Source organism: Meles meles, chromosome 19 (assembly GCF_922984935.1).
Source record: "Meles meles chromosome 19, mMelMel3.1 paternal haplotype, whole genome shotgun sequence".
In the NCBI taxonomy this organism is placed as follows: Eukaryota; Metazoa; Chordata; class Mammalia; order Carnivora; family Mustelidae; genus Meles; species Meles meles.
The window spans coordinates 10900618-10915703 of NC_060084.1; the positions used below are offsets into that span (position 1 = coordinate 10900618).

The 15086-nt window shown below is 38.7% G+C and overlaps 1 protein-coding gene across 2 annotated transcripts in view; it reads right to left on the reverse strand.

The window, feature by feature from the left end:
- CNTNAP4 (contactin associated protein family member 4) overlaps positions 1–13082 on the reverse strand; it is a 260192-nt gene extending 247110 nt beyond the window's left edge. The window contains exon 1 of one of the 2 annotated variants that reach the window (XM_045989410.1): positions 12678–13082. In XM_045989410.1, the coding sequence (XP_045845366.1) occupies positions 12678–12762 (85 nt within the window). In that variant the 5' untranslated portion in view covers positions 12763–13082. The remainder of the gene's footprint in view (positions 1–12677) is intronic. The other variant, XM_045989411.1, reaches the window with a different exon arrangement.
- Between the last annotated feature and the right edge of the window lie 2004 nt (positions 13083–15086).

Below are 15086 nucleotides of genomic sequence, written 5' to 3' on the forward strand. Positions count from 1 at the left end.
GAGAAAGAAACAACACTGGCAGGATGCCCGGGTCACACGGTGTTGCAAGCTTGCAGAAAGGAGTTGGGTTTCCTTGGTCATTTGAGCTTTTCCAGTCCCTTACGAGCTGTTCTTGGAACTGTTGACTCAAGGAAGGAATTTAGACTGAGTGGGTAGGTCTCCGGTACCAAGGAGCAAGGGGAGTCAATGGACATTCAGAGTAGGATATTTTGTGGTTATATATGCTGAGAGATGCTTGACATTTCATGCTGAAGAGGAAGGAAGAGCTTGTGAATAAAATGTAAATGACAGAATCCTTAGAAGTAAGCATGTCACCTTATAATTGATCATGCCAGAGACGGAACCTTGAGAACAGGCAGGTGTGGGTTCTAACACACAGGGGAGGTGATTTCAAAGGCTCCTGGAGAAGATGAATGTATTCCATCTCAAAGAGCAATGCTTTAGCATCACTGACATTGGGCTCAGTCTTTAGCTCTATTCTTCCTTACTAGATGACTTTGGAAGTACCTCCTAAATTTCCACTTCCTAGTTTGTAAAATAATAATAGTAATGCCTGCCTCCACCACCTTAGAGTCTACAGAGCCCAACGCAAAAGGAGTATTTGCCAATATGAATGATAACATATGTCCCCATATGCAGAAAGCTATGAACTCTACAAATCTGGCAATGAAAATCACAAAGGTACACAATGAGGAATTAGAAACATGACAGGAATCTAAAAAGAGTAAGGAAGAGTTATAGGGAATGAACAAAAAGAATATGTGTACAATTCAAAGAGGAAAAAAGAAGTTTGGAACTCGCAAATGCTTGTAAACGTAGCTACAGACAATGAAGAAAAGTGCTGCGTATATTTGCAGGCAAGAGAAGCACCAGGAAGCTGTGGTTACACTCTTTAGAAAGTTAATGATAAATATTTTAAAAGTAGAGAACTAATTTTATTTTTCTTCTACCCTTTGTAAAGGAAAAAAAAAGTCTTTAAGTGGGAAAATAGAAAATACAAGCCAACATAAAGGAACTGAAGACCAAGACAGATGAAGAAATCAAAGATTTCTTTCCAGAATGCGGGGACAAGATTTCAGCACAATTTCCAAACTGGAGGAGATCGTGTGGCAGCTTCAGAGATGGAGAGGCGCAAGGAGGGCCTGGACGGGGGCAGATGCACTTTCAGTTTAGGCTCATGATGTATTTTGTGTTTGCCTGTTCACTGAACTCCTCAGTCCAAACATGATGGGAGATACCGGCCTATCGGATTATATTTGCTATACGTATGAAAGGGGGGAGGGAGGGAGGGGGAAAGCCAGTAAGAGTCGGTTGGCCATGATAGTATGGATCCTAATGGATTATGACAGACCACAATAAAGTACTCAGCCTACCTAAATTAAATCCAATAGAGATAAATAAAAAATCCAAAAAAAGGTTTTTTTAAAAAAAAGCAAAAATAAGTGGTCCCCTACCTAAAAATGACTTTTTTATCATTAAAATAATACACAGTGCTCCAGTTTATCTAGCCTGATTCTGTTCGTCTCCTCTCTTTTTGGTGTTCCAACTGGAAAAAAAAAAAAAACAGATAAGCCACCTTTTGGTGTATTCTTTCCACATTTACTGAATATCCTCTTTTCTCCAGGCACTGTGCCAGGTGTTACAGACACAGAAATGATTAAAATAATACCTTCGCCTTTCAAAGATTTCACCGTTTTGTAAAGGAGACATATTCTCGGAAAATACAGTTTGAGAGTCTATGATCAGGGAAGGAACAGGCGAACACTTAGGGTGCTCTGGAGAATCTGCCAAGATGGTGACAGCTGAGATGGTTTGATCAGGAAAGGCTCCGCACAGGAAGGAGGTCAGGCTTGCCTTAGGTAGACGTTTTCCAGGAGGATTCAGAGGGAAGGGATTGATGGCCATCAATGTAAAGGCCAGACAACAGAGGCCGGAGGACTTGGGGAGGGGCGGCACTGTGAAGGAGACAGAGGTGGAGCCATCAGCAAATACAGAGGAGGAAGATACTCGCTTGCTATGCTAATAAGGCTGAACTTATTACTGAAAGCACCTAACAATGAGATAGAGATACATGGCAGGAGTTACCTTCTTTTTAGATAAAACCTTAAAAACTGATGAAACATATCAATGCATTATGGCAGGCTCACCTAAAAATACAATAATACATGTAGTATTTAAAAATCATGCATGATGTGAAATGGAAGGAATGGAAGTCACAGGAAGTCATGAGGGAAGGAGACAGCTGCCGCGGCGGTCCTACCAGCCAAATCAACCCTGGCAATCCCGAAGATGACAGATGCCACAGCCCGATCATCCCCGTATCCGGAAGAAGGAAAAAAGGAAAATGATCAAGGCTCTATTCTGCTAACTCAGAAAATCAGAGAACTGCCAGCATCTTCTCTAGAGAATGTTTCAGTGATTAATACCACTACATATACTACACATACATTCTTTCCATGCCAGTCTATAGCATGTTGCAACTATGTATCTAAATAGAGAGAGATGGAAAGAAACCGTTCCATAGGCAAGCACATAGCAAGGCTTTCAAGAAACGAATGTGGTCATTTACAAAGCCACACCAGCAAATGGCTCAGTTTTATATGTCAAGCATAGCAAATCATTGTGATCATCGTTTTATTCTTAGTACCTAAAACTCCACATCAGATTTTTATGAGCCTACTTTTTCCATTTCTCTAATAGGTATTTGACTATGAAATATTTTATTTCACTGTGTTCTGTTTGGAGATTAGGTCCTATAGGATGCTGTGTGTTTAGGAAACCACATGTTATCTTCAGTGCTTGCTCGTCGCTTTCTTAACCATATCCTGCTTCCTTTCCCAAAGCGTCCTCTCTTTCGTTTGTATGAGGAAAGGCTACACATCTTATGATACTTAAAAGATTGCGCTATGACATTTTACAGGCACCTGACGTTTTCCTAACAGGATTACAACACAGGCTCCATGTTAAAGCACACTTCAAATAAGCACAGAATCATATACACAATGGAACCAAAGAGCCTATCTGAGCAGCTTTATAACCTTGCACAGAATTCCCTCACCACCACTTAAGACAGAATTGTTTTTATTTCAGCAATGTTCATTTAATTAAGTCCTAAGCATCTAAAACATGGCAAATGTAAATATGTATTATAAATCCTTATTTATGAGGATCGCTAAGCTTTCATGCAGCTTCCCGCCTTGGAGATAGATTCTTTTTGTTCAATATCAGCCAAAATTGAGAGATAAAAGCGAATGAGGTGAGCAACGTTAAGCTTTGTCTATAATATGCCCTTCTCTTGGTGCCGGTGCCTTTACTGCATTGTCTTCGAGAGTTACATTCTGCTTCAATGTATCTAGCGGTGTTTAAGCCAAAATCTCTCCCGCCATTTTCTGCCTTCATTGTCATGTTCAGAAAGATTAGCTAGAAGTTGAGTTAAATGCTGGAGTCCCTGAGATCTCCATGTCATATCCTAAAAAATAAAGCACTTTGGGATCATAAAATGGCAATATTACCCCTCCGTTTGGGAGGAGTTTAAATTGAATCCAGAAAAACCTCTTGCTAAATTTTAATCCCACATACTGTTTTGTTTTTATTTTATTTTATTTATTTATTTGAGAGAGAGAGAGAGAGAGCACATGAGCACAAGCAGGGCAGTGGCAGGTAGAAGGAAAGGGAGAAGCAGGCTCCCCTCTGAGCAGGGGGAGCCTAATGTGGGGGTTGATTCCAGGACTGTGGGATCATGACCTGAGCTGGAGGCAGTCGCTTAACCAACTGAGCCACCCAGGTGCCCCCCATATACTGTTTTTTAAAACTATACTAGAGATTATTCTGGTATGGTAGCAACTAGAAATAATCTTATTCTATATTCCAACACTACTTAATTAAAAATGTGTCACCCAGGGACAATGTTCTCCATTTCTCTGCCAATATGGACTGTTCCCAATTTCCACCAACAGTATCTTCCAACATATGCATGGGAGTGTGTGTCACACACACACACACACACACACACACACACACACACACACACACAATATGACAGTTTCATCTCAGCAACTCATTTCCCCTACAGACCAGTTTCAATTTAGCTCCTTCCTTCTCTTTGGCTATCTGCTGATCTGATTTTAAAAGACAAACATGGGACACCTGGCTAGCACAGTTGGTTAAGCATCTGCCTTTGGCTCCGGTCATGATCTCAGAACCCTGGAATCGAGCCCTGTGTTGGGCTCCCTGCTCACTGGGGAGTTTGTTTCTTCCTCTGCCCCTCCTCCCTGCTCATACTTGCTCTCTCCCTCTTTCAAATAAATAAAATCTTTAATTAAAAATTGTTTAAAAGAAGATAGATATGTATCATTATCTTTGAAAACTAAAGATATCTTAAAGATAGATAGATATTCAATCTCTTACAGCACAACTATTAGCCCAGAGGGAAATTTAACTTTCTCAAATGTTCCCCAAAATCTCTCTCTTGGGTCTGATACAGCAAAGGTCAGGTTGATAGCAAACTGTGGGGCTCTCAGCTGTGAGCCATTCAGTTCAGATATCCATTTGGTGTCACCCAGGCATCTACCAACTCCAAGACTGGTGACCAAGTCCAAAAAGCCCTTATTCAGCGCCCTTATTCAAAGGGCATTTTTTTTTTTAAAAATCTCTCTATATAGGTTATAACTGCAGAGTAAGTCAGTGATAAGATTATAGGTTATAGTTTGCTTTGAAACTATAAAATAAATGCAATTTAGGAAGGCAGGTGAATTTATATATTTACATGCTGTTTCTAAACTAATATCAACCTATGACCTCAGTTGTAAGTACCATAATTGCCAGTGGGGGGAAAAATGGTTACAGAAACAAATATGTCTTTTATGATTTAGAAGCACATAATATCTTATTCTAGAGCACTGCCAAGTAATGAGAGGTACTTAATAAAAAAAGTAATTAGAGCTATAGCCAACTGATACAGATCATACCATTTTTTTCTTTTGTGATTTAAACACCTTAGAGGTAAATTTCATCACTGCTCTATTAAATACTTATAGCATTAAAAACTTTTATAGTTACTAATTTTAAACTACTTAAAATGTCAAATGTTTTCAAGCTTCACTCACTTTCCCAATTATTACATTGGAATGACTCATTAACTGTAACATAAACAGACCCACTTTTACCTCCTGTTATGCTTTATCTTTGCTTTTATTACCAGAGTACCACTTTTCTGTGAACCATGACAAAAATTCATTGGAGGGGGAAAAAACAAACAAACCAACCAAACACATACTCTTCCTCTTCCAAATATCAATTTTCCTCAAAAGAATGGAAACAATGATACTTTGTAACAGATTTTACATGTACATTCCTTACCATTACATAATAGTGTACATGGTGCATAATAGTTCATGTACCTGAACACCTTAGCAAAAACATTCTGACAAAAACTTTATCGTCCAGAAATCAACTGGGGAAAAAATAGCTTTACTTGTGAGGTAGCGTATCAGATTTGGTCTTTACTACATGGACCTGGGGCAATCAACTTTGTAGAGGGTCTAAATTCAAAGACTACAAACAAGGAATGTTGGTTCTAGAAGGCAAATAAAAAACTACACATTCATACATACACACATGTATAACAACTCGAACACAGGAAACAGGAAGCAACTACAGCTCTAGAACTCACTGAAGAAATTTGAGTGTTGAAACCTTAGGCACCAGAGTTTCACCCAAAGAAGCAGTCAAGAAGATAATCCAATGGTCAATGACACCTCCATTATTTAGAAGTACAATTTACTATAATTTAGAGTTATGGGTAAACTATTAAGAAATTTTAAATCTTTTTTTAAACTCTCAACGCCTTCAGTGCTCGCTTCGGCAGCACATATACTAAACTCTCAACGCCTTCAAATTACAATATTAATCTCCAGGGTAAATAATTTCATTTAAGATTATTTAGTTAATTTTTGATGAATTCATTCTACCTTTAAGAAGGACATTCTTAGAAAGTCCTTTCACATCAATTTCATGTGATGTGACGAGCATGGGGTATTACATGCAACTGCTGAATTGTTGAACTCTGCATCTGAAACTAGTGATGGGCTACATGTCGGCTAACTGAATTTCAAAAAAATAATTTAACATATTCCTTAAATGCCAATGTAAGAGGGATATAAATATCTCAATTATAAAAATAAATTACAACCTTGATTACCAAGAAAAAAAAAAAAAGGAAAGACTTTCAGTGATAGTCACATGGTCTCCTAAAGTTCCAAAGTTTTTGTCTGCATTTAGTTTGGGGCACTTATTTCTCTTTCTGAGATTTTCCTTTTTAAGTGACCTTAGCATTTAATCCTACAATTCGAGACCTGTTTTTAAAGATCTGCTTATTAAAGGGTATTTCTAAAAGTTTCTAAGTGAGATACCCATTAAGACAATTATCCGTAAATTCTGTGAGCGTTCGTTCCACCACGGCCACAACACAGCTCATTTCACCACATGAATGTCGTTCGTTCTCGAAACACGTCCTATTTTAAGCAAATACTCTGCGACAGTTCTCCCCTTCGCCATCATACTTGTCTTGAAAAACAGCAATGATTCAATCTCAACAAATACTAAAAAGGTTATGGAGGACAAAATTCCTGAATCAATAAAAATTTTTAAAAGTTAAGCTAAGCTAGAATTGAAACACCAGCCCGCGGAAAAAATCAGATCAAAGCCTGCATTATTTAATATTTCACCAGAGATATTCACTACCTATCTGAATATGCGTGTCTGGGATGAACATAACAATGTTGGATAAGCTTTCACTACTCTTTCTACTGATTTCAGGGGCTGGGCAGGTCTGTGAACTTTCAATCACTAAGAAGGAAAGAAAGAGATTTTAAAAGGAGACTGGAGGACTCAGATAAACTTACTAACTGGCAACCTAAAGGTTGTGGGATTCATTAGTTGACAATATTAAGGCCCTAATACTGATTTATCTGAAGTAAAAGCCATTCAATTTCTAAATAGGGTATCAACTTGAGAAATACAGATATTTATAAAGCAAAACTGATATTCTGTTGTAAAAGACTCAGAGCCATGTAATGGCAGGTGTCCCTGACCCTCATCATCTGTTCACAGTGGACAGTCATGAACCCCACTACAGTTCCTGTTGACACCCAGAGAAAGTCACATTTCAGTGAGCTCTACGAGACAATCCTTGGCTGTCTTTGGATTTGGAAGTTGGTTTTTTGATAAGACAGAAATCTTCATTAGAGCTGAGCCATTAAAATTAACAGAATTATGAAAAATAAAGTATGTTAACACATGACCATTTACTTCGGGGAAAAAAGTTACCATGGAATTTCGATGAAAAGAACATGTAAAATGTTATATTCCATCATATTTTTAACTTAAACTTTTAAAAAACCCACATTAAACAAGTAGTGTAAATAAAATGAGGCCAATGATCAGTTCTTGAAAATGAAAAGGAAATACAATTCCAAATGGACAAGACATTTACATAAAAATTAATTATGTTGGCATGAGTAGGTGAAAGGCACCTGCCTAGTTATTATGAATTCTCAGTGGGCAGTGCTTAAATGAAAGTCTACTTTTTTAACTTATTCTAGAAAGTTCGCCAATTTCAGAGTTTGTAGGAAGCTGCTACTGTAAATGTCATAGGGACGAGAATACTCTCCCAGTAAGATCATCTCCCTCATACAATCAGTGATTCCAAATGCAAGTTTCTGATTCGTATGGAATGGGATAATTTACACTCATGAAAGTATAAAATAACAACAGAATTTTCATAAGAAATATCTGAGATGCAATTACTTACACACTTTATTGAACTTCTTATATTAACAGGATTACTTGAGATTGAAGGTGCCCCTTTAGCAGCCAAAACTGCTGAAGCTTTACAAATAGTTACAAGTAATTCACACCTACTGAAATAATATTTCTGAACAATAAAGTCTTTAAGAAGAAACATATGAGGAAGATATTAATTTGAAGGTCTGTTCTGTTACCCCTCCTAGTAATTACTTTCAGTACCACAATTCCACAAGTATGTATTTCTGAGCTAAATAATTAAGACTAAATTTTATCATAGCAGTATAATTTATATATTACTCATGTGTCAACATTATATTGTATGTTATTTAAATCCGTGGGTGTTTTCCTATAAAAGCCAGATACTTAAGAATATTATGAAGGTCTTCATATCAAGAGAGAGAGATCAATTTTAAGAAAATTTTGTTGATAAGATGTAAATATAATAATAATGCATACAAATTTTTGCCACACAGGTCTACTAATGAGAGGAACGGATGACCGAAATTCAAATTTCATTTAATTTTTTTTGTGCTGCAAAGAATTCTTTTAATTTTTTTCCATTTTTTAAAACTTTTTTTCAAACCATTTAAAAATAGAAAAATAACTCTCAGCTCACCGGCTCTACAAAACAAGGTAGTGGGCCATATTTGGCCAGCCTCTGAGTTAAATATTGCATTATCTTACAATTGATGTTATGCAATTCTACTAACTGTTTTCCCTGAAGAGGTAAATTAATTCAATCTTGATATAAAGATTGGGTCCCTTGGGGCGCCTGGGTAGCTCAGTGGGTTGAGGCCTCTGCCTTCCGCTCAGGTCATGATCCCAGAGTCCTGGGATAGAGTCCGCATCAGGTTCTCTGCTCCGCGGGGAGCCTGCTTCCACCCTTCTCTCTCTGCCTGCCTCTCTGCCTACTTGTGATCTCTGTCTGATAAACAAATAAAATCTTTAAAAAAAAATTAAAATTAAAAAAAAAATTAAAAAGATTGGGTCCCTTAAAGGAACTGTTGATATCTGATACAATTTCCAAAATTTTAGAAGACAGTAATGTTTATTACTAAGAGTGAGCCCTGTGAAAGTCCTATTTTTGAGCCCCATGTTAGGTATGAGTTGTGTCATCCCCAGAGCTGGAGACGGCCCTAATCGGAAATTATTTGGGATGCACACAGTCGGAAGTGGGGAGAAGGCACTAAACTGAAGAAGAGTGTCACTGTTAGAAAAGTGTCACTGTTAGAAAAGTGAGTCAAAGCGCAAGCTCACCTGTGTGTCCAAAGGTCACCTATTCATGCATTGTATCATATCATTATAGTTCATCAGTATTCTACTATTACAGTCTAGTTGTTTTTTGCCATGGGCAGAAATTCTTGGGAGAAGGAGGAAAAGTAGGAAGCTTCAGGAAAGAATTGCAAGATTGAGTTTTAACAATTTGGGAATCTGTCCAGTTGCGTTTCACATTGGAGCCCAGGGCCCACAAGAGTGACGATCCACTCAAGCAATTACCTTCATCTATTGCTGATTTTTCACATATCCTTCCCATGCTTCTGTCAGAGCAGATATCAGATAAGCCTTTTTTTCAGTTAGATAAAAGAAAGAATTTAACTTCTAATTAAGTCATTCAAAAGCTACTTGGTGAGCATTAAATATTTTCAGAGAAGACTCAGTAGGATGCCAGGAAGCCTTCATCACATGATCTGCGAGAGTAAAAACAACAGCAAGACTCTTACTTGCCTTAGTCCATACACCTGTTCCTTCTTTTGTGGTGAGTCAACTTTTCCCAAAACACCTTCATGTTGAGCAAGAAACCGTGGGTCCATAAGAGTAATTATAAAAATAGATATCTCCCTTCTCACAATTCATGTCTCTTGGAAGCAAGTGAAGAAACCAACAACAGTCTGTGCAACGTATCACAGAGCAAGCTCTTCCAGAAGGAACTGTCCTAAACTTCCATGAAAGGAACACCTCAACATAACAGCATGTTTGTCTTGACCAGAACAAAGGGGAAAAACCTGGGGCTGGTTCACTGCTTTTGAAATGTCCAGTAGGGCGCTAGTTGGCAAAGGATGGGGTCCATTCAACATATCTCATCTGTAGACAGGTGAGGAGTGAGCAGAGTCACCAAATATGCATGAGCACGTGCATCTGGTGGTTTACACAGATTTATATATGTATATTTACATGCACGTACACATGAACATGTATACGGACATGTGTTTATTTGCACAGAATCCTTCCAATGTAAAGTTACCATGTTGATTAATTTTGCTCAACTAACATTCAAATTACAGTGCACCTAATCCCTGAGCTGTTCCTGGTTTAGAGTGCTGTCCCATGAAAGCTTTCACACTGACAGCCTTGGGTGGTCTTGGGCTGACTCAGTGGAGAACAGATCTGCTCTTGGTGAATCAGCTGTAAATAAAGGGAGAACGTCTTTGTATTCACCTAGGACACTGACCTTTAATTTTATTTATTTATATTCAATTCTCTCTGACTTTAACATTGGTATTCAAGATTGATTCATGTTTTAATATAAAGTCTTGTCCAGAAGAATTATTGGTGTTACTCTAAGACTTTATAATGCTTATGCTGAAAAAATAAATACAAAAAATAAAAATACTTATGCTGGTTGATGGTCACTTGTCCATACACCGAATCCCAGCCTTGCTGGTAAACATATACACTTGTTCTTCCAAACAAGATAAAACATACGAAGCGCCTTGTTAGTAAGTAGACCTTGTTTTCATCCAAAAATTAAAAATTAAAAAAACCACTAAGAGCTAAAGAATAAAACAAAAATTGGGAAATGAAATTTTTCTCATATGTATTATTGCAAATCATATGAAATGATGTTAACAAGAAATTATTAAATACAATTTTAATTAGATGAGGGCACTTAATTGCATTTTGACACTCTAACAACTGTCAACTCAATATATATGGTAACCAAGAACTCCAATTTTTAAGTAATTCCTAATAATTTAAAATTTTATAGGTTTTTTCAGTTTTTCAAATATTCAGAAGAGCATTAAACCACTTCACAAACAAACCAAAGCTGAGAGAATATAGAACCAGGGTTGAAATTTAAAGTGTCAGCCAGAGGCCCAGCACTCCTGAATATTCTGCTCTCCCAGGTCTCAGCAGCTCCTCTGCCCTTCACTAAAAAGATCTATTACAAATGAAAGCTATTTAGTGTCTATCTGCCTTTTATTGGACTCCAAGCAAACAAAGGTAAACAACTATCAATCAAACAGATATCAATCATATTCATATATTATTAACGCAAATACAGGCAGTGCCTTGATAAGACACGACTGTGTCTAGGCCAGACTTCAGCTCTGCTTTTCTGAAGGGAAGGATGCTTCAAGCGATGTGCTTTCCATTGTAAGAGTGACCTCTAGTGCCTTCCTTTTTTGTTGAACTTCTGTAGTTGGACGATGAATTACTTAAGCCTTCTCAACAAAACTTTGTGTGCGTGGGTGTGGTGTGTGTGTCTGTCTAGCTGTTGTTTGTTTGTTTGTTTGTTGCGATGCTTGTCAAAAGCTACCATTACAGCCTTCCAAGATTCTGACCAGGTGGAAACAGGTAAATTTTCTTGCCTCATGGAATTCTTATACAACCAAATGAAAACTGAGTCTGAAACACAGTGCAGCATCTGGGGGGTGTTCTCTTCTTGCAGAGTGATGGATACACCATGCCAGTCTATGAGCCTGAAATCACAGGAGCCCGTGCGGTGTAAATGGACATCTGACTTGTGCCAGAGGGTCAGTCATCATGTTTTTCCCACATCAAAGTACTTTAGTGTGCTCAAGGGATGCAAGGGAGCAAATGCCTGATTACTGGCTTATTTGTAGCCCCAAACCTAACCCTGGTTATACGGCAGGAGCAACATCAATTCCTGAACAGGCCTCATAGCCCCTTCTGGGAAAGCAAATGAGCTTTTCTTTTTAAATCAGAGAAAGAGGTAAAAAGTTGAATTTGCAGGGCTTATTTATCATTCGTCAAAGAGGGAGGAAACCTCCCATTTGGGGATTTTAACCCAAATACAACTTTTAAAACTTTTCTATCTCTAATAAAACGTGGATGGAGGGAGTAATGCCAAATTATATTGAATGATACTTAAACAAGAAATAAGGTCTTGATAAATCTTCCCCGAATCAATTAACTGACAATATCCGATCATAAATGCATGAAGTTAAAAATAGTGCTTTTAAGAATTCATACTTTTGAAAAATCACGTAAACATTTTTCCTTAAGCAAAATGTAGGGATGAAGCCCCCTCTTTCAAGAGTACTCAAATCTCATTCTTCAGGAGTGAGGGCAAGGTTCTTAATTCTGGGGTTCACCTCTGCCAGTTTTGCTCCTGAATTCTGCAGTGCATTTCAGTTATTTAAAGATGCAGCCAGCTATTAAGTCTGCCAATGCAAACTTCAGAAATCCAAGCTAATGCAGCATAAGGTAAAGTCTGCCAGTTGTTTTCCTGATACACATAATTCCAATAAAATTCAGTAATCCTTAAGAAGGAAGAAATGAAGACATTCACAGGCTATTCCCTGGTTAAGATGCTAATTTAATGTTTTACTAGAACTTGAGCTCTCTCAATGAATATTCAAAGACGGGAGGATAAGAGCCTGCTTGCTTATGGTCAAAAAAGAAAGGAAATGACACTTTGCATATTTTGACCAGATCAGGAGGAAAGACATGTGTAAAGCCAGTCATATTTGCAAGATTTTTAAGTGAGGCTCATTTATAGCAATATGCTTTGCAGCAATTTCAGTTGCAAATAATAATGATTAAAAAAACAGAATTAAAGTTTTGCAGAGAGCCCCCCACCACCACCACCCGTGCAAGTTTTAAAATCATTTGCTGTATATACTTACAGGAATTCCCAGCTATGACCCTGTTCCAGTTTTGAGTAGATAACAGAAGTAGCGTCTTGAGGACGGCTCCGGTGATAGACCCCATGTTCACATTTGTTGGGTTCCCCCAAAAGATCCTGAGTGGCTCTCCCAGCGCTGCCTGGGTCTTCAGCACCTCTGGGTCTCTCAGTCGATCTCCTTCCTTCCCTCCTCTCCTCTCTCTCTCTCTCTCTCTCTCTCTCACAGACACACACAGACACACACACACCGGCACACACACAGACACACACACCACACACACAGCCCTGACTCCTCAGTGAAAGGCTCCCAGCATCTTTCCTAACAAGCATCCACAGCGATGAGGCCACGCCCACTCCTCGCCGCGGCGGTCCCCGACTGTGGCCGCGGTCCCTCCTCCAAATTCACTGGGGCACTCCGAGCCCACCGTGCGCTGCGGCCACTGTTGGAAGCTGCACCTGCCGGCGGGGCCTGCTGCTCCCGGGCCTCCTCGGGGCTCCCTCCCTGCCCCGCTATTCTCCAACAGTCCTTAACCCTTTCTCCCCTCTGGAGATGTGGCTGGGGGAAGGAGTGAGGTGGTGGAGCCTCCCGATTTTCTGGAGGTCTTGCCTTTAGCGGAGCCAGTCAACACACTGAGCTCATTCCTGAATATCCGGGAGGGCGTCCAGGTAAAACTGCGTTATGTTTCAAAACAAAAGCATAGAAGAAGACAGAAATAACTAAGCCGTATTGGTAAATTGTAGCTAAAACTGTCCTCGGGGAAAATACTTGCTGTTGTTTTTCTCTGTTTATATAAAACTATCCTCTTCAGCGACGGTGCCAGGATTTTATTATGGAAATTCCTCCCAAGGAAACAGACATTCCTGTTTGGCAGATATTTAAAATCATCTGGTAATAGTCTGCAAGAAATTAACATTTCTTATTTTAGTGCATCAGGAGGCCAAATCCCCAAATTGAACGTTTTGGATGGATTTATTTTGATGAATACATCATGCTGTGAATAGGCAGCTGAATTCTACAAATTCTTTAATAACAATTCCCTAAAGGCCCGAAATGAAGAATGATGGGATACTGAAGAGGACGCCCCCCACACACACACAGGCACACACACCCCAAACCTAAACAATGGAAAGATATAATTCAAATGCTCTAAAGGAGAGAGGAATAAAGTTGAATTCAGAAGCTCACCGACTTAGGAAAAATTACTCTCCTAATGGCTGATTCATGAATACTGCTATCTCTCGAACAGAATATTAAAATATTTAAGTGATGGGGTTACTATCACAGAATAAATGGATCACATGGTATCACAGAGGATAATCTCATTAAAATAAATGCAAAGCTATCTAACTGATAATGTGCTAAATTTTGTAGGAATCTAGATTTCTCAAGCCTCTCTCGGTGATTACAAATCAGAAGACGCATAAGCCTGTAGCAGCAGTACCCTTGCTGTGGAATGAATGAAATAAGGAGCAAAAGGACAGACGCATTCTCCTGCCTAGCCATAAAGCTAAACAAATACATTTGGCTCTTGCCTATAAACAAAGCAGAAGAGGTATTTTTTTTTCTTTTCCTACTTTACAGATAAGAAAACAAGAACAGAGAATGTAAATAATTTGTAGAGGTCATAGAGTTAGTTAAGTAAAGTACCAGTGACTGGACTTTGTTTTTCTGACTCCAATTTTCCTGTTCTTACCCTGGGACTTACCACCCCACGCATCAGAGGACACCTCCTCCCTGACCTGGCAGTGGTGGTTAAAACTAGAGGCCCTAGGTAAGAAAAAAAAAAGGGGGTGGGGGTAGAAAAAACCCAGCAGGGAAAAGAAAGGTCACTGTTTGGGTGTTTACTTTTATTCCTAGGCCTACATCCCTGATTTTGTTATTTTCCAATATTATATATTAAGCAAAAGCAGATAAAAGTTGCCAATTTATGTCAGGTAATTCCTGAAGGGGATTATATTTTATTGAACACATACTATGTGTCATTTGTTATCTAATTAAATTATTATAGCAATCTTTGGGGGAATTATGATTACATCTGTATAGCACAGAGACTGAAAATCCGGGAAGTGAAGCCATATGTCCAGAGTGCTCACAGTGAGTGAGGAAGCGAGAAGGATGGGCTGGCATTCTGGACTGCCACGCTCTAAAATCCTGACTTTCAAGGACTCCACACTGAGGAACAGATTCCCGGGCTCTCCAGAAGAGAAAAGTTGTCTTCCTATTAAAAATGTATACATAGTTGTTCCCATAAAACAAATTAGAGAATGCACTTTAAAAGGATCAGTACACATAAATGAAAAATAACCGAACCTTTCATGCCAATAATAACTTCTTTAGGACAAAGCATAAATGATCACAGCAGCCATTAATGATGGCTTTTCTGTATGGGCGGCCTGTAGCTAGAGAATG